The sequence below is a fragment of the Bos taurus genome, chromosome 5 (assembly GCF_002263795.3).
Source record: "Bos taurus isolate L1 Dominette 01449 registration number 42190680 breed Hereford chromosome 5, ARS-UCD2.0, whole genome shotgun sequence".
Classification (NCBI taxonomy): domain Eukaryota; kingdom Metazoa; phylum Chordata; class Mammalia; order Artiodactyla; family Bovidae; genus Bos; species Bos taurus.
The window spans coordinates 112,327,630-112,346,090 of NC_037332.1; the positions used below are offsets into that span (position 1 = coordinate 112,327,630).

The window sequence follows — 18,461 nt, forward strand, 5'->3', positions numbered from 1 at the left end:
GCCTAGAAAATGTCAAATGGTTATACTGTGGACCTTGAATATACTGAGGTTTTTGGTAATGTTGTTTGGTGTCACTTGTCCTTCTAGGATTACTTTGATATTGTGAAGAGCCCTATGGATCTTTCTACCATCAAGAGGAAGTTAGACACTGGACAGTATCAGGAGCCCTGGCAGTATGTGGATGACATTTGGCTCATGTTCAACAATGCTTGGTTATATAATCGGAAAACATCACGGGTGTACAAATACTGCTCCAAGCTGTCTGAGGTCTTCGAACAAGAAATTGACCCTGTCATGCAAAGCCTTGGATACTGTTGTGGCAGAAAGGTAGGAAATTTTTGCACAGATAAGAATTACAGTGAAAACTTGACCAGTTAGAATCCTTGGATCATCAGGTTTTAAGTTCATCTTGAGTTAGGGACTTGGTCATTTTTGCCTGCGGGGCACTGTGCCTGGCATGTGCTAGTTCCCCTGTGCGTGCCAATTCACACTGAGCTGTTTGTGCCCTCTTCAGTTGTTTGGCAACTGGTGGAGAAGTAACAGCTATTAAGCTTACCTCAGAGTGGTGGAATAATACAGTAGTAAACTGGAGTAGTTTTAGTTCGGTGAACTGTCTTGGAATCTGAAATTGCCTATCGTGAGAGACATAATGAGGACTAAGGCTTAAGTTCTCTTTCTGATTTGCCAGTGTAAATATTTTAGCTTGCCCTTCAAACCATATTCACCAAATGGTTTCTCTTGCAGTTGGAGTTCTCTCCACAGACACTCTGTTGCTATGGCAAACAGTTATGCACAATCCCTCGTGATGCCACTTACTACAGTTATCAGAACAGGTAAGCTTGACCTGTGTGGACCAAGGTCACAGTGTCCGCGTGTCCAGGGAGTGCATGCGGATGGACCAGCACACATACAGTCATGGTTTGTGTGTGGCTTGCTTGAACACAGCTGTACAGCACAAGTTCTGGTCTTTGCATTCTGCCGTTGCAAAATTGCATGATTTTCTAGTAGAAAGGAGCCTTGGGTCAGTTGTCTGGGCCCGTATTTTTATAAGCCAGGAACCCAAGGCATGAAGAAGTCAAGCAACTTTATGAGTTGGTAGCATTCATGGGATTATGTCCCAGGCTCCACATTCTTTTCCCACTGTCTTTTTATAGCTTACCACAGCCTCTGGCAAAACAGAAAATTGTCAAACTAATTGGTCTATCTCTCCGTGAAATTCCCAAATCTACCCAGAAAACTTTTAACCAGAAATTTGTTAGCCAGCTGTATCTTTTAGGAAATAATTCCCTTTTTGTGTGCAATGGATTCCTCAGTTTTTCTTGGAGCATATAAAATCAGAGGATCCCAGGGTACTTGCTTTTTTCTCTGTTAAGTACATCAAAAGGAGCACCTCCAAAAACAGCTCGGTACCGGCCTGTTCCTTACAAGATGCACATGACCGTGGATGGTGTGCTTTTAACAAGTTAGACACTTCGGCCTTTTCTCCTGCTAAAGTAAGGACTGTAGTCACACAGACTGCATTCATTAATCATGATTTGTCTCTTATTTTGTGAAATCAGTCAGCAGTGTACCTGGCATGGGGTGTTGACTTGGGGCTCTAAGACAGTGTAAGAGCATGGCTGGACAGTCAGTACTTTGATAAAGCAGCCCCATGGTGATGGCTTTTTGCTGAACTTGTGCACTACAGCTGTATTTCTAGCTTTGAAAAAGTCACTTAAACTTTTTGTTTTATTTACAAAAAGTTAGGTGTGTTCTCCTAATGCTTTGTAGTGGTAAGAATCCACAGTTTTTTATTCATGAAAACCTAGGAAAAAATGGGTCTCAAGTTGTTATTAGCACCTTACATTCAAAAAAAGCAAGTGACAGCTGGCATGCTATAGTCTCATGCTATCATCTTGGCGTTTATATACCATTTTTGGATTTTAAACACCAGTCTACAGCGCTTGCAGTCTTTGTACCAAGGAATATGTAATCACGTGTCTGCACATACCACTGCCTTTCATTTCCCTCTCAAACTAGGTGGCTACAATCAGTATTTAACTGCTTGTGCAGACTTTTTATTGTACACTGTGGTTTCCTTGGGATCAAAGAGAAATTGGTGTTTTTTGTTTTTTTCAGACCAAAATTGTTTTTAGATGATTATTTCCTAGTACTGTGTTCATAGTGGATTTTTGTTTATCCTATCTTTGATTATTTGTATCAAGTAGCATTAATTACTCAAATGAAAGGGTATAGGTCTGTGTGAGGCTTGTTTATTTGCTGTAATCATTTGCTACTTGTGATCCCATTGAGATATTTAATGCTAATCTGTGCTTTGCCTTGGCTTTCTGCTTTGTGTTGTCTTGTCTTGCTTTTATGTTTTTTGTTGCCCTGCAATCCCTCATTTCTTCGTTTGTTTTGTGTTTTTTTTTTTCTCCTCATGCTTGTCGTTGTCTGCACTTGGCTTTGATTGCAAAAACCAAAACCCAAACTGTGGTGCCCATAAATCTGCATCATTGAATGTTCTTGTCGCCGTTGATGACCTGCTCTCTGCTCCCGTCCCCCTCCTTGGCCTGCTGTGATTGGTGGCTTCGTTGCTTGGCTTGGGCTGTGTTGTGTGAACGGAACAGTTCACCCCAGTATGGCCTTCTTGCCGACAGGTATCATTTCTGTGAGAAGTGTTTCAATGAAATCCAAGGGGAGAGCGTTTCTTTGGGGGATGACCCTTCCCAACCTCAAACGTAAGTAACTATTATTTTAGAAAGTACTGTCTTTTCAGTTTGTCGTCAGATGATCGTGCTCAGGCTTCTAAGTGGTCTTGGATTTTGTTGTCCAGGATGGTATAGCCACAGGCAGCTATTTAAATGGAAATTAAAATAAATAAGATTTAAAATGTCTAATTTCGGTTGCTCAGTAGACGTTTGTGGCTCGTGACTGCCATATTGGTCAGCATAGATGGAGAACATTTTGATCACAGCATAAGTTCTCTCGGTACTGATTTAGCGGGGTACAGCAGTACTGGATGGTCATAGATTCCTTCTACAAGGAAATAGCTTCTCCCAAAAAGTGCAAGTGTGGAGTGCAAGGTAACTTCATCATTAATTGTTTTGAGTTTGAGGAGAATTGAACAAATAACCACCATACAGCCTTCTCATAAAGGTTAATAATACCAAAATCCTTAGAATCATGTGTATCATAATATCATTAGGGATTTAGGAGGTTGTGAGAATGACTTATTTTAAAGAGACTTGGTTGGACTTCTGCAATCCACAAGCTCTTGTGGTTCGGTAAATGCCAAAAAAATTTTTTAAACATTGCCTAAACTGCCTCTAATCTCTTAAGATTCAAACCGTCAAATTTTAACTGTTTTAGGAAGAAAGAACTATTTGGTGTCCTTTAAATATTCTTCAGCTTCTCTTCTGATTTAACCTACAATACACAAGCAATTCAGAATATTTCCCATAGCAATTCAGAATTGTTATGTTACTAGTAAAAACAGGGCTTCTGAGAAAAACTTGGTGTCTTCAAATTGGATTTTGAAGTTGTACCTTTCCTTCAGTCACCACTGACATATAAAATGGTGGGGTCTGGTACTGGTTTGGGTCCCCTTGAGCCTTGAGATTTTCTAACTCTTGGCTAACCAGGGAAGTCAGGTCTAGGTAGATTTCCCTGATGCAAAAAAGGGAGGCATCCTTACCACAAGTTTTGTACCTTAGGACAGCAGGTCTCTGACTTTGAAGTGTGTAGGAACCCCTCTTCCAGTTCTGCAGTTGGCAATGAGCCTGAGAGTGTGCGTTACTGACAAGTTCCCAGGTCCATCCAGGCTGATAGTCTTCCAGACGCACTTTGGGTAGCAATATCTTAGGGCACGTAGCGATGAATCTGGAGTCTGTAACTAGGAGAAAACAGTTTCAATGGGGAAATCGCTTCATTTTTATGAGGAAGAATCACAGTAGTCAAAGTTAGGTCCCTAACTTTAAAAACTTTAAAATTTTTTTAAGTTTGTTGTAGGTGGCCTCCTGTGTTTGTGAGACTGAGACTATGAGCAGAGTAGTAGGCTAGATTTCAGGATAGGAGGCCATGTGAAAAATTTTTAATGAACCCTTTTTTTTTTTTCCTTTTTTGACTAATCCCATCAGTAACCTGAACTATGTATTCTTAATGCTGAAATTTTTTATTAATATAAAAAGTTGCTTGATTGGACTGTCCTAAAAAATGCCTTTTTTTTTTTTTCCAATAGTGGTTTAGCTCCCTCTATACGCACTGTCTTTCATACTGCTAGACTGAGCTGTCTAGAAACATTAAACTATTCAAAGGTATAAATACATAACACTAAGAGTAGTAGGCAAGATTTTAAAAGGAAAAGAAAAAAGTACAAATTCATTTTTAGGTCTTACTGGGTTGTCCTGTTAGTGGGAACAGATTTACTATAAAGTCATTTCCCAAAACATAGGCATGTAAACGTGTGTTTTGTGGGAGCTTAGAATGTACTACTTGTATCCTTGATATAGTCTTAGATTTAAATAATCTCCTTACAGGGTGGGGTTTTTGTCATTTGGTTATTAGAACAATAGTCAACTTGCTAATCTTCTTGTGTTGCTTTTTCTTATTGTATCCTTTTCTTTCCTTAGTACAATAAATAAAGAACAATTTTCAAAGAGAAAAAATGACACTCTGGATCCTGAACTGTAAGTAGTTCCCCTTGAGTAGTACACTTTCATTGTCCTTCTTCCTGTCATTCTCTTGGTTTGTGCAGCCAGTGTGGTGATGCTATTATTCTTGGGCTAAATCTGTAACCTACATCTAGCAGGAAAGGTAGAAATGTAAAAAATTGAGGTTATGGTTTACATTTGCATTTCATTAACCCTCCCTAGTGTTTTGGTGCTTTCGAGGCTCACGTGAAGCACCAGGCTACCTCTGCTCAGTGCCGTTATTCCAACTTTGTCCTCTGTGTGTTCCAACCGTTTCGTAATCGCCTCCTTTATTGTGACACCTTTCAGAGGTACAGAGATGTACTGGTACTAGACATTCCTGGAATGGACAGGATGGTGTCAGACTCGGAGGTTTAAGCAGCAGTCATTTTTTCTATCACTTTTTACTCCATAAAATGACTGAATTTAACTGTGTTTGAGATTCGCTCTGTTACACTAAAGAGCTTTTAAAAACACTGTTACTTCAATTCTTTGGACATGATCTTGGCCATCTTTTGAATTGTCAGAAAACGAGAAATACCGGCAGTTTTCATTTGGTTCAAGTTTTGGATTTAACTCGACGTTTTGCCTTTGCAGGTTTGTTGAGTGTACAGAGTGTGGGAGAAAGATGCATCAGATCTGTGTCCTCCATCACGAGATCATCTGGCCATCGGGGTGAGGCATCAGTATTTTCCCCAGACTTTGTTGCGAACTTTAGCAAGTTTTTGTCATCTTTGCAATGATTGTATTTTATCGTCAAAATTAATTCCTCTTAGAATTATTCTCTGGATTGGGAAAAGGTCATTAAAATTCAGTTTTGAAACAGTAATGAACCTGGAATCCAGAACAGTCCTTCTCTTATTGCATCGGTTAGTCCATGTATAAACATTTCTCTCTGCTGGTTCACAGTTTCTAAATTCTTTGGTGGTCATTGCGCATCAAAAGTAAACATAGAGGATTCATCAGTAGAGGTAACAGAAATCTGTAGCACCTAGAAACTAGAAAGGAAGTGTTAGACACAACTAAGTGTTGGTCACTTGCTCACGTCCAGCTCTCTGTGACCCCATGGACTGTAGCCCACTAGGCTCCTGTGTCCATGGGATTTTCTAGGCAAGGATACTGGAGTGGGTTGCTGTTTGCTTCTCCAGGATATCTTCCCAACCCAGGGACAGAGCACAACTCTGCCACATTGCAGGTAGACTTCCCTGACTGAGCCACAGGAAAGCCCTTAAAGTGTTAGTTGTGTCAACTAAACTTGACAGATTTTGAATGTTGCTAATATTGCAGTAGACAGACTAGATGATGTCAATAATGGAGAACGCCAAAACGACGACTTTGTTTCTGCCTCCGAGAGAACATTAAAGTGAGATTGTATACTGAATGGTGGCCCTGGTTAGTCTGGATTATTTAAAGTCTTTTGGGCAGTTGGATAACAGGTAACATGGGTGTTCCCCCCTGCAAGGCAGAGATGCATGAAAATGATGAGATACAGACTTCAGTGAGCTAGATACACTTGGGCCTCTTGTTTTGTTTCTTGAGTATTCTCCACATATCTCCCCAGGCTGCCTATCATCAGTGCCTCTCACGGAAATACGTGGATTTTTGTCCACTGTGACACTGCCAAGTGTTTACTGCCACGGCTGCCTCTCGCTCTCCAGGAATGAGGCTGCTCCCAGCTCCCTTCAAGGGAAGGGTTGGGGAGGGGATGTCTGTGCATTAAGTGACTCTCATCAAGATGGGAGCTCTACTCTCTCTGCTTTTTTCCTGGACTAACCTGATGCTAGTTTAGAGTTTATGGGGGAAAAGGAGGCTAAATAACAAAATTTTCAGAAAAAAAAAAAACTAAGGAAAATAGTAGTAGATTTCTAAAGGCTTGTCTTTAGATAGGTTTCTCTCCTTAATTACAGAGGATGTGAGGATCACGAGACTTGCAGTGATCCTTGCAACTGAAGGTCAGCCAGCTGGTTGACGAGTACTTTTGTGGTGTCGTTTTTCTGAAAATTCTACTTATGCACACATCCTTATGTAATTTCAGGAACAAAGAGAATGTACATATAAAATCTATTCATGCTGCTTTCAAAATGTCCCTTTTTATATTCCCACCTGTAACATATACACTTTTGCTAATGTGATTGGCCAAAAAACAAAAATTTCTGCTTTAATCTGTGATCTTCACCATCTTTGCACATGTAAGCTAGTTTATACGCTCTTCATATCTTCTACCTATTTATCTTTTTTCTCTTAATGTTTTCTGAAAGCTCTTTGTATATTGGTTGTATTTCTCCCAGGTTGTTTTTTTATTTTCAACTTTATGCATACATAAGATAGATTCTGTAGAGTGCGTTATTTGAAATGCTTCTCTAAGTTGTTTAAACAAAGTCTTGGTTTACATTTTAGATTTGTCTGTGATGGTTGTTTAAAGAAGACTGCACGAACTAGAAAAGAAAATAAGTTTTCTGCTAAAAGTAAGTTCCTTTCTTACACGTAAATTTTGGGAAAACTTTGCTTGAAACATAGTTAAAAATTAACATCCATAATGAATTATTTTGTTTCAACATTATTTTAGATATTTAACCAAACTAAACAACAAATAAGTTTTCCATGATGTACTTGAAGTTGAACTGTAGTATCCTTTTTGGTGTGAAGTTACTTACACCTAATAATGTGTGAAAAAGAGCAGATGTATTTTTCTTGTTCCAACACATTTCCTGATAGAGGCCAGAATTGCCATCCCGTGAGTGATTCCCTCAGTTTTGTGTAGGGTCTGCATTTAGTCCTGTGTGATCTTTTCAGTTGGCTGGGGGTGGCAGTAGTTTTAGTTCTGGAGATAGATGCCTGTGCAGTTTTTTGCTGTTCGGTGGTGGTGTTGTTGAGTCCATCTCTTTGCAACCCCTTGAACTGCAGCACGCCAGGCTCTCCTGTACTCCACTGTCTCCCAGAGTTTGCTCAAATTGATGGCCGTTGAGTCAGTGATAATCTTGCTAGTATTGAAAAGGCAGAAATGAGATATGGTATTGAAATTTGACTGATAGTAATAAATGTGCACCTTGGTTTCTCCTGAACTTGTAACTTGTAAATTCCTAGGACTGCCATCTACCAGGCTTGGGACATTTCTGGAGAATCGTGTGAATGAGTTTCTGAGGCGACAAAATCACCCTGAGTCAGGAGAGGTCACTGTTCGAGTAGTTCATGCTTCTGACAAAACTGTGGAAGTCAAACCAGGCATGAAAGCAAGGTATCTAGTTATTTCCCCCTTCTCTGTGGATCCACAATTGCTCACACATAGTTACTGTTGATGATTCTAATCTGAATGAAATGTTGTACTTCTTCCCTCCACTATGAATTGTATAGATTTGTAGATAGTGGAGAGATGGCAGAATCCTTTCCATATCGAACCAAAGCGCTCTTTGCCTTCGAAGAGATCGATGGTGTTGACTTGTGCTTCTTTGGTATGCACGTTCAAGAGTATGGCTCTGACTGCCCTCCGCCCAACCAGAGGTAGGACTTTCCTGTGGTTACTTTGTAATTTGTGTGGAAGTTTGAAATTACAATAAGGTGAACAAGCATAGTGGATAAGAAAATGTTTGATGTGCTTCTTTTGGAAATGCAAGTTCTCAAGTGTGTAGTACAGAAGTGAAATAAAAAAAAATAGAAAATACTGCTCTTTCATATTCATAACAACAGGGAAAGAGATATGAATGGCAGCCTAAAATATGACTTTTCAGAAAATGCACTTAAATCTAGGTTGTGTCGAGTACCTTCTTGAGATTCTACTACAAATGAAGTAGAATATGGTGTAGAATTCTCCACATAGTATAAAGGCCAGAATAAGAGTCTGCCAGAATGTATTTGGACTGCTCAGTAGTGACTAATTATGCTGTATCTCAGGCCCTCTAGGTGCTGAGATGGTAATAGGGCCACAGACCCACAAAACTCCCTGATGAGCTCATGATCTAGTCATTTACCTAAATAACTGTAATATTGTGTGATAAACATTAAAAATGACAAGGCGAGCCAAGGGCACAGAGAAGAGAGATGTCTTTAGCCACATCGTCAGAAACTCATTATGCAACTTGACCTGGCTTCTTTCTCATTTGATACAGGAGAGTATACATATCATACCTCGATAGTGTTCACTTCTTCCGTCCTAAATGCTTGAGGACTGCCGTCTATCATGAAATCCTAATTGGATATTTGGAATATGTCAAGAAATTAGGGTAAGCATAAAAACAAATGCTAGTTTTAAAAACAACTTGTTTAAGCTGATTAGTTTTAAACTGATCACCACTGTGGTATTTTGGTGAGATACAGTACATGCAAATATGTAACTTTGGTTTTTTCTCCTCTACTTTGGTTTTCATCTGGCAGAACTATAATTTAGAGACCCTTTGAAATTGTTGGCTTTGCCATGGGAAAGAAATGGGTATTGTGATGCTAGTTGCACCCACCCCAAATTACTTTATTTTGTTCAATTAAGCCGTTTGATACAGTTTGATTTGAAGAGCCAGAACTTTAAACTGCACTTGGTCCTTTCACACCTCTAAGTGTCAAAACCAAAATCACACTAAGGTCTGAAGATACAAAACTCCTTCGTAGTGGTTCCTTACCTTCAAGGTATATATATGCTTGAGAATGTTTAGCACCTCACCTTGCAGGTTATTCCTCCTGGTGGTTTGCATTTCATTTAACTCTCTTGCTGACATGGATTGACTTTCCTTTGCATTGTAGCTTTTGTTTGATCTTTAAATGGAAATTGGGGATTTTTTTGATCCAGGGTTATGCCTAGTTCTGGCGTAGATCACACACTTCATGTTATCTTGGAGAAGCGTTAGTTTCTGTACTGATTCCTCTTTGTGGTTTAAAGTGTAGCATTCTTTCTAGAATGGATGATCTTTCTCTTCAATATTCCTTCTGTCTGTGTTAGATACACAACAGGGCATATTTGGGCGTGTCCGCCAAGTGAAGGAGACGACTACATCTTCCATTGCCACCCCCCTGACCAGAAGATACCCAAGCCCAAGCGACTGCAGGAGTGGTACAAAAAGATGCTCGACAAAGCTGTGTCCGAGCGAATCGTCCATGATTATAAGGTCAGGACAGGGATGGCAGCACCGTTGCTCGACTAGTCCTGCTGCTCTGTATTCGGCTTGTTTTACTACCTTAACAAAAATCTTGTGTTTCTTCTCATTCTTCCATGTAATTTAAAACAACCATTTGTGACTGTAGGATGTCTCATAATAAGAAACTTGAACTGTTAAATTTTTTACCTGTTTTTATTTATGGGGAGGGAAAACATGAGCTGCTGCTGCTGCTAAGTCGCTTCAGTTGTGTCGACTCTATTCGACCCCATAGATGGCAGCCCACCAGGCTCCCCTGTCCCTGGGATTCTCCAGGCAAGAATCTGGAGTGGTTGCCATTTCCTTCTCCATGAACTGGTATTGTCCTAATAAGCAGCCCAGAAAATCGTTCTTAGCTATATGGTTTCCAGTATCTGTAACTGGGATTTTTCTGAACATACTTCTCAGTAGAAACTGCCAATATTTCTAGGATTTTTGCAAGGCCAGCGCGCCTCCCATCACACCGCATTCTGTCTCAGAAGTGCTGGAGGCATGGGTGTGAGTGCTGCTGCCTCTGCCTTTGTTCCCGACAGAGGCATTTGTCACTTGGTTACATAAAGGCAGATAATCTCCCCGTCCTCAAGGGTAGAGGAAAGAGGAAGCCAGAAATACTGACTTCAGACCAGACCTTTCCCTGTTGGTGACACTGTCTCCCCAGGCACCAGGCTTGGGCACAAAATCCCTGCTGTCTTGCACAAAATCCCTGCTGTCTTCCAGAAGACAAATCTGGTTCTTTGCATTTCTTGAATCCATTAGCTGTGACTCTGCTGCTATATAATAAACACTTCCCCCTCCCCCCCCCCAAAAATAGACATTGCTGTTCGTTCTTGGATATTTTCACAGGACATTTTAAAACAAGCTACTGAAGATCGATTGACAAGCGCGAAGGAATTGCCTTACTTTGAGGGTGATTTCTGGCCCAACGTCCTGGAAGAGAGCATTAAGGAACTGGAACAGGAGGAGGAGGAGCGGAAGCGGGAGGAGAACACCAGCAACGAGAGCACAGATGTGAGCACTCTGCGTTTCCCTTTTCCGCCTCTGCCTCCGCTCATATGACCCAGACGTGAGCTGAAGCTTTCACCGGGCCCTGAAGCTCCAGCTGTCTAAATTGGGCAGGCGGGGAATATTGGTATAGATAAGTTACTATGGTTCTAGTTTAGAGATTTTAAGCCCTTTTTGCACCAGCTGCTACTGCTAAGTTACTTCAGTCATGTCTGACTCTGTGCGACCCCATAGACGGCAGCCTACCAGGCTCCCCCGTCCCTGGGATTCTCCAGACAAGAACACTGGAGTGGGTTGCCATTTCCTTCTCCAATGCAGAAAAGTGAAAGTGAAGTCGCTCAGTCGTGTCCGACTCTTAGCGACCCCATGGACTGCAGCCTACCAGGCTCCTCCATCCATGGGATTTTCCAGGCAAGAGTACTGGAGTGGGGTGCCATTGCACCAGAGCTCATTTTTAAATGGAATCTTAGATTTCTAGTAATGGAAACCCTGGAGAACAGAACATTACCTGTCTAGAACACGAGGTTGATAAACTGTTTCTGCAAAAGTCTGAATGTTTCAGGCCTTATATTGTCTCCAGCACATTCTTTTTTTCTTCTTTAAACAATCGTTTAAATGTAAAAACTATCATTCTTAGCCGTACAAAAAACAGATCTGGGCCAGAGTTTACCAGTCCCCCCAACAGAAGTTGCCTTATAGCAGGTCACCTGAGGAGTTTTTCCTTGTCATTTATTTCCCTGCAGTATGTTTCGGTTGCCCTTGCTGAGCCTGAACTACTGAAGTCACCCTTAGTCTAAGAACTCTTTACAGCCTGCAGTTTAGATTCCTCGATTGAATGTTTTTCAAGGGTTTTCTTTTTTTTTTTAATAGTAGGTCCATGAAATTTTAGAAAGTGAGTCGAAGGAAATAGAGCCAGGGCCTTTGGCTCCCTGCTCCCATGTACATACACTTCACTACCTGTTGCTCACTCCTCTCCATCCTCAGATTTGGTATGGCCTGGCTCCACCTGAGGTGTCTCCCGGTCCGCAGCTTCCGCTGGCCAAGGAGCTAAGGCTGCTGTTGCCTAATGAAAAGATAGAAGAGAGATTTTCAGTGAGAGAAAATTAATGCAAAAACATTAGTAAACCTTAGTTTACTGTAAACAACAGCTTTAAAAATAGAGGAGCAATGAAGAGAAAGCAGCTGTTAGAAGGTTATGATCTGTTCCTCCATTAGAAACTTGTTCTTAACAGTTATTAACAAATAACTGTTCCAAACTTCTAAACAGTCTGTTAACAAAGAGTTATTAACATTTTCTTGTTCTCTTATGGTAACCTGCAGGTGACAAAGGGAGACAGCAAAAATGCTAAAAAGAAAAACAACAAGAAAACTAGCAAAAACAAGAGCAGCCTGAGTCGTGGCAATAAGAAGAAGCCAGGCATGCCTAACGTATCCAACGACCTCTCACAGAAATTGTATGCCACCATGGAGAAGCACAAAGAGGTAAGGGGACAGCCGAAGAGCAGGAAAACCAAGGCCAGGGTCCTCCAGAACTGCCCACCGTAGTTGGTATCTATGATGTGAGCACCAGATCATATGAAACTCAGAAGGAAGGAAATCATTTGAGGGAGAAGAAAGCAAAGAGAGGGCGGTGAGAACAGGAAATGGTAAGGTGTCTTACTTGGATTTGTAGCTGTTACAAAGCTATATGGTGTTGGGAAAAGTGTAAGCATAGTTTGTCTGACCCTATTGTTTGTAACCATTTTATGTTTGTGTTTCTGTCCATTGTTCAGAAGATCGGCTTGTTGGATATTTTTTGGGTATCTTTGTGGTCTTGCTTTAGACCAAAGCCCCTTAGAACTCTATTTGGCCATTCAAGTTTGTAATGGAACTTTGGCAAAACGAATGAATGTTTTGCCTAACTGAAAGGGAATTGGCAAATGGAGAGAATTGAAGAAAAGTTAAACTTTGATATATGCATTTGTGAATGCCTTCACAGCAAAGTTAAAACTTTGAATTATTTCAATATTTATATTGGTTATTTGTTGTTTGGGAATATAACTGAGTATGTTGGGTTTTTTTCCCCTTCGACATTATTGTTGGTAAGATGAGGCGTGTTGAAGATGTTGCTTTGTTTAAACATCTGTTTATCTCCATGTTCAGACATCAGGTTCTTACAGGAAGAGGCTATTAATGTGGAGAGGGAACTGATGGTTTGACTTTAGGTGTGGAACCCTGAAATAACAGCCATTAGGAAAGGCCCTTAGAGTATGTTGTAGTCGGTATGACTTCAGTTGTAGATATATCATCTGAAGAATTTGTGGGTAGTAGTCTCCTGTTAGGAGTTAGAATCTAATTGTAATCATTTTATTAAATTTAGGTGTTATTTTAGCTCTAGGGTGACATTCAGCAGAGTCAGTCACGATGGCTGTTATTGGAGGTTGGCCATAGTGAAGGTTTCCTAGGGAGTCACCAGGTGGTTTGATCTGCCCCCACTTGTTAGATACAGTACTTCCCTGTGTGTGATTGCATTTTCACAACACTCCTCACTCTATGAATGCTTGCTTTGAGCCGCAGTAGCAAACCCAGTATCACAGATCCCCCCTTGAGCTTTTAACTCTGGCTTTGATGCGTCTTTACTCAGTGTGGATGCTCTTGTCCTGTGTTGTTTTCTGGCACGCGCAGTCTTAGTCCCACGTCCCGTCTCCCGCTCTCACCCGGGGCCGAACCCATGCCCTGCAGTGGAGTGCAGTGTTTACCAGTGGGCCACCGAGAAAGTCACTGTGTTCTTTTCCTAGACTCTTGTTCTGTGCCAACATTGCTGCCCAGATATATAACAAATATTACTGCCAGTTTGCACAGATTTTCAGCCTCAAAAAAACTGACAGGATATAGTGGGCAATACAGCAGTTACAAGTTCTTGATGTCTTGAAGGTTCCATTTTACATTTTATTACAGAAATAACAGCAGCTTCCTCTTGCAGCCTTTATACCAGTGGTTATGGGAAACAGTGGTTGTATTGTGTTTTTAAACTTCAACAAAAAATTTTTGTTTCTGTAGCAAGGAAAAAGATTTTTTTTTTCTTTTTTCCTTCCAAACTTACAGGAAAGTTCTACAGAAGATGCCCTCCTGTTGCCTTCAGCTAGATTCATCAGTTAACGTTCTGCTACATTTTATTTCAGTAAGCTCCTTCTAAGACAGAGGACATGTTCTGCATAAGCGTGCTGTGACTTCACACTCGGGAAACCTCACCCCTGTAGCCACCTCCCATCTGCTCCTCTGCTCCATGTTGAGTTGCCGTGTCTCAGTTCCTAGCTTTATTTTCTTTCATGACATGGGCATTTTGCGAAGACTCCAGGCCAATTGCTTTGTAGAATATCTATCCATTTGGGTTTTTCTGATTTGTTTCCTTATAATTAGAGTCAGGTTAAACCATAGATTGCATTTTAAAAGTTGACCTCTTTGAAGCAGAATGTCCCCTGTATGGCCCTGTGTCTGACCATTCTTCTTTTGAAGAATTACTGAATGAGGTAGAAAACATAAGATGTAGATGTTTTAGGCCCATTGTAGTCAGTTTCAAAAAAGAGAACAAATGCGTGAAGCAGGAGAACGAGGGCAGTATCGTGTAACCTTGCGGAGTGGTCACAAAACGAAGCCAGGCATCCCAGCCCCCCAGGTGCACAGCCTGGCCCAGCTGTCTGCAGTACTCTAGTTCCAGAGTCCAGAGGAGACTGTCTGTTTTGCAGGTCTTCTTTGTGATCCGTCTCATCGCTGGCCCTGCCGCCAACTCCCTGCCTCCCATAGTTGACCCCGACCCCCTCATCCCCTGTGACCTGATGGATGGGCGGGATGCCTTTCTCACCCTTGCAAGGGACAAGCACCTGGAGTTCTCGTCGTTGCGAAGAGCCCAGTGGTCCACCATGTGCATGCTGGTGGAGCTGCACACCCAGAGCCAGGACCGCTTTGTCTACACCTGCAACGAGTGCAAGCACCACGTGGAGACACGCTGGCACTGCACCGTGTGTGAGGTCGGTCCCTTGGCGGGGAGGGCTGGGGGTTCCAGGTACCTGGGAGGTGGTTCAGAGGTGGTACTGGCCTGAGGGCAGGCTCCGGGGCCAGTGTGAGGACCAGAACAGGCCAGGTGGGGCCTGGTGTCAGATTTGAGTGGTTGGGCTAAAGAAGCTTTCTCTAAACTAGGGATTTTTAGCCCAAGCAGGATGTGTAAATGCCTTTGAATGGCTTGAATCCTGGAGTGTTGACCTGCGCCTCTGTTTTCCCCAGGATTATGACTTGTGTATCACCTGCTACAACACTAAAAACCACGACCACAAGATGGAGAAGCTCGGGCTGGGGCTTGATGACGAGAGCAACAACCAGCAGGCTGCCGCCACGCAGAGCCCGGGAGACTCCCGCCGCCTGAGCATCCAGCGCTGCATCCAGTCGCTGGTGCACGCCTGCCAGTGCCGCAACGCCAACTGCTCGCTGCCGTCCTGCCAGAAGATGAAGCGGGTGGTGCAGCACACCAAGGGCTGCAAGCGCAAGACCAACGGCGGCTGCCCCATCTGCAAACAGCTCATCGCCCTGTGCTGCTACCATGCCAAGCACTGCCAGGAGAACAAGTGCCCCGTGCCCTTCTGCCTCAACATCAAGCAGAAGCTCCGGCAGCAGCAGCTGCAGCACCGGCTCCAGCAGGCCCAGATGCTGCGCAGGAGGATGGCCAGCATGCAGCGGACTGGTGTGGTGGGGCAGCAGCAGGGCCTGCCCTCCCCTACCCCTGCCACCCCCACCACGCCGACGGGCCAGCAGCCCACCACCCCGCAGACACCCCAGCCCCCACCCCCCTCTCAGCCCCAGCCCACACCTCCCAACAACATGCCGCCCTACTTGCCCAGGACTCAAGCTGCTGGCCCAGTGTCCCAGGGCAAGGCAGCAGGCCAGGTGACGCCCCCGACCCCTCCTCAGACTGCTCAGCCCCCACTTCCGGGACCCCCACCTGCAGCAGTGGAGGTGGCCATGCAGATTCAGAGGGCAGCCGAGACGCAACGCCAGATGGCCCACGTGCAAATCTTTCAGCGGCCGATCCAGCACCAGATGCCGCAGATGACTCCCATGGCCCCTATGGGTATGAACCCGCCCCCCATGGCCAGAGGGCCTGGTGGGCATTTGGAGCCAGGGATGGGGCCCACTGGCATGCAGCAGCAACCCCCATGGGCCCAGGGAGGACTGCCCCAGCCCCAGCAGCTGCAGTCCGGGATGCCCCGGCCAGCCATGATGTCGGTGTCACAGCACGGGCAGCCCCTGAACATGCCTCCCCAGCCGGGCCTGGGCCAGGTAGGTGTGAGCCCTCTCAAGCCAGGCACTGTGTCTCAACAAGCCTTACAGAACCTCCTGCGGACTCTCAGGTCTCCCAGCTCCCCCCTGCAGCAGCAACAGGTGCTCAGTATCCTTCATGCCAACCCCCAGCTATTGGCTGCGTTCATCAAACAGCGGGCTGCCAAGTACGCCAACTCCAACCCGCAGCCCCTCCCCGGGCAGCCGGGCCTGCAGCCCCCCGCTATGCCAGGTCAGCAGGGGGTCCACTCCAGCCCCGCCATGCAGAACTTGAACCCCATGCAGGCAGGTGTCCCGAGGGCTGGCCTGCCCCAGCAGCCCACGCAGCAGCAGCAGCTCCCGCCACCCATGGGCGGGATGAGCCCACAGGCTCAGCAGATGAACATGAATCACAGCACCATGCCCTCGCAATTCCGAGACATCTTGAGGCGACAGCAGATGATGCAGCAGCAGCAGCAGGGAGCGGGGCCAGGGATGGGCCCGGGGCTGGCCAACCACAACCAGTTCCAGCCTCCCCAGGGCGTGGGCTACCCTGCCCCGCAGCAGCAGCCGCCACCGCGAATGCAGCATCACATGCAGCAGATACCACAAGGGAGCATGGGACAGATGGGCCAGCTCCCGCAGGCCCTGGGAGCAGAGGCGGGAGCCAGTCTGCAGGCCTACCAGCAGCGGCTCCTTCAGCAACAGATGGGCTCGCCGGCCCAGCCCAACCCCATGAGCCCCCAGCAGCACATGCTCCCGAGTCAGGCTCAGTCCCCGCACCTCCAAGGCCAGCAGATCCCGTCTCTCTCCAATCAAGTGCGATCTCCCCAGCCTGTCCCTTCTCCGCGGCCTCAGTCCCAGCCCCCCCACTCCAGCCCTTCCCCACGGATGCAGCCTCAGCCTTCTCCACACCACGTCTCCCCACAGACCAGTTCTCCACATCCTGGACTGGTCGCTGCCCAGGGCAACCCCATGGAACAAGGGCATTTTGCCAGCCCGGACCAGAATTCGATGCTCTCTCAGCTCGCTAGCAATCCAGGCATGGCAAACCTCCATGGTGCAAGCGCCACGGACCTGGGACTCGGCACCGACAACTCAGACTTGAATTCAAACCTCTCACAGAGTACACTAGACATACACTAGAGACACCTTGTAGTATTTTGGGAGCAAAAAAAAAATTATTTTCTCTTAAGACTTTTTGTACTGCAAACAATTTTTTTGAATCTTTCTTAGCCTAAGAGACAATTTTCCTTGGAACACATAAGAACTGTGCAGTAGCTGTTTGTGGTTTCGAGCAAACATGCGAGATGAACCTGAGGGGTGATAGAATACAAAGAATATATTTTTGTTAATGGCTGGTTACCACCAGCCTGTTTTTTTTCCCTTGTGTGTTTGGTTCAAGTGTGCACTGGGAGGAGGCTGAGGTCTGTGAAGCCAACCACATGCTCCTGCCTTGCACCTCCAATAGGTTTTATTATTTTTTTTAAATTAATGAAAATATGTAATATTAATAGTTATTATTTACTGGTGCAGATGGTTGACATTTTTCCCTATTTTCCTCACTTTATGAAAGAGTTAAAAAAGAACATTTCTAAAACCAGAGGACAAAAGGGGTTAATGTTACTTTAAAATTCATTCTATATATATATAAATATATATAAATATATATTAAAATACCAATTTTTTTTCTCTGGGTGCAAAGACGTTCATTCTTTTAAAAATGTTTAAAAAAAGAAAAAAAAAAAAAAAACCCCTTTGCTCCCCTCAAGTCAACTTTTGTGCTCCAGAAAATTTTCTATTCCGTAAGTCTGATCGTAAAAACTTCAAGTATTAAAGTAATTTGTACATGTAGAGAGAAAAATGACTTTTTTCAAAATATACAGGGGCAGCTGCCAAATTGATGTATTATATATATTGTGGTTCTGTTTCTTGAAAGAATTTTTTTCGTTATTTTTACATCTAACAAAGGAAAAAATTAAAAAGAGGGTAAGAAACGATTCCAGTGGGATGATTTTAACACGCAGAATGTCCCTGGGGTTTCTTCTGTGCTTGCTTTCTTCCTCCTTACCCTGCCCCCACCCCACACACACACACACTTTCTGTAAAACTTGAAAATAGAAAGCAAAAACCCTCAACTTGTAAATCATGCGATTAAAATTGATTACTTATAAATATGAACTTTGGATCACTGTATAGACTGTTAAATTTGATTTCTTATTACCTATTGTTAAATAAACCGTGTGAGACAGACCCCTGATTTTGTTTTACTTCTTGCGGTTGCATCTCTGTGTTGGAAACCATCGGTTTAAATGCCTGACATCTGGGATTTCGGGCGGAAGGTGAGAGCACTGGCTTAACAGCCCTCCCTAACTACTACGTG

General features: G+C 43.9%; 1 protein-coding gene and 1 long non-coding RNA gene across 20 annotated transcripts in view; one reads left to right on the forward strand and one right to left on the reverse strand.

The window, feature by feature from the left end:
- The window catches only part of EP300 (E1A binding protein p300), a 64,188-nt gene extending 45,857 nt beyond the window's left edge, over positions 1-18,331 (forward strand). Inside the window, exons 18-31 of the mRNA XM_024992796.2 lie at positions 88-327; positions 745-833; positions 2,640-2,720; positions 4,611-4,667; positions 5,268-5,345; positions 7,068-7,135; positions 7,755-7,905; positions 8,022-8,168; positions 8,774-8,887; positions 9,595-9,760; positions 10,631-10,795; positions 12,110-12,271; positions 14,515-14,796; positions 15,050-18,331. Coding sequence (XP_024848564.1) covers positions 88-327; positions 745-833; positions 2,640-2,720; positions 4,611-4,667; positions 5,268-5,345; positions 7,068-7,135; positions 7,755-7,905; positions 8,022-8,168; positions 8,774-8,887; positions 9,595-9,760; positions 10,631-10,795; positions 12,110-12,271; positions 14,515-14,796; positions 15,050-17,224 — 3,975 coding nt within the window. The 3' untranslated portion in view covers positions 17,225-18,331. The remainder of the gene's footprint in view (positions 1-87; positions 328-744; positions 834-2,639; positions 2,721-4,610; positions 4,668-5,267; positions 5,346-7,067; positions 7,136-7,754; positions 7,906-8,021; positions 8,169-8,773; positions 8,888-9,594; positions 9,761-10,630; positions 10,796-12,109; positions 12,272-14,514; positions 14,797-15,049) is intronic.
- LOC112446777 (uncharacterized) overlaps positions 1-18,461 on the reverse strand; it is a 41,373-nt gene that overhangs the window by 5,791 nt on the left and 17,121 nt on the right. For 17 of the 19 annotated variants that reach the window (XR_009494697.1, XR_009494686.1, XR_009494701.1 and 14 more), the window contains 2 exons: positions 11,747-11,852; positions 3,691-3,874 (listed from right to left, as the gene is read on the reverse strand). This is a non-coding gene — a long non-coding RNA (uncharacterized lncRNA). Of the gene's footprint in view, positions 1-3,676; positions 3,875-11,736; positions 11,853-18,461 lie in introns of all 19 variants that reach the window. The other 2 variants (XR_009494698.1, XR_009494696.1) reach the window with 2 other exon arrangements.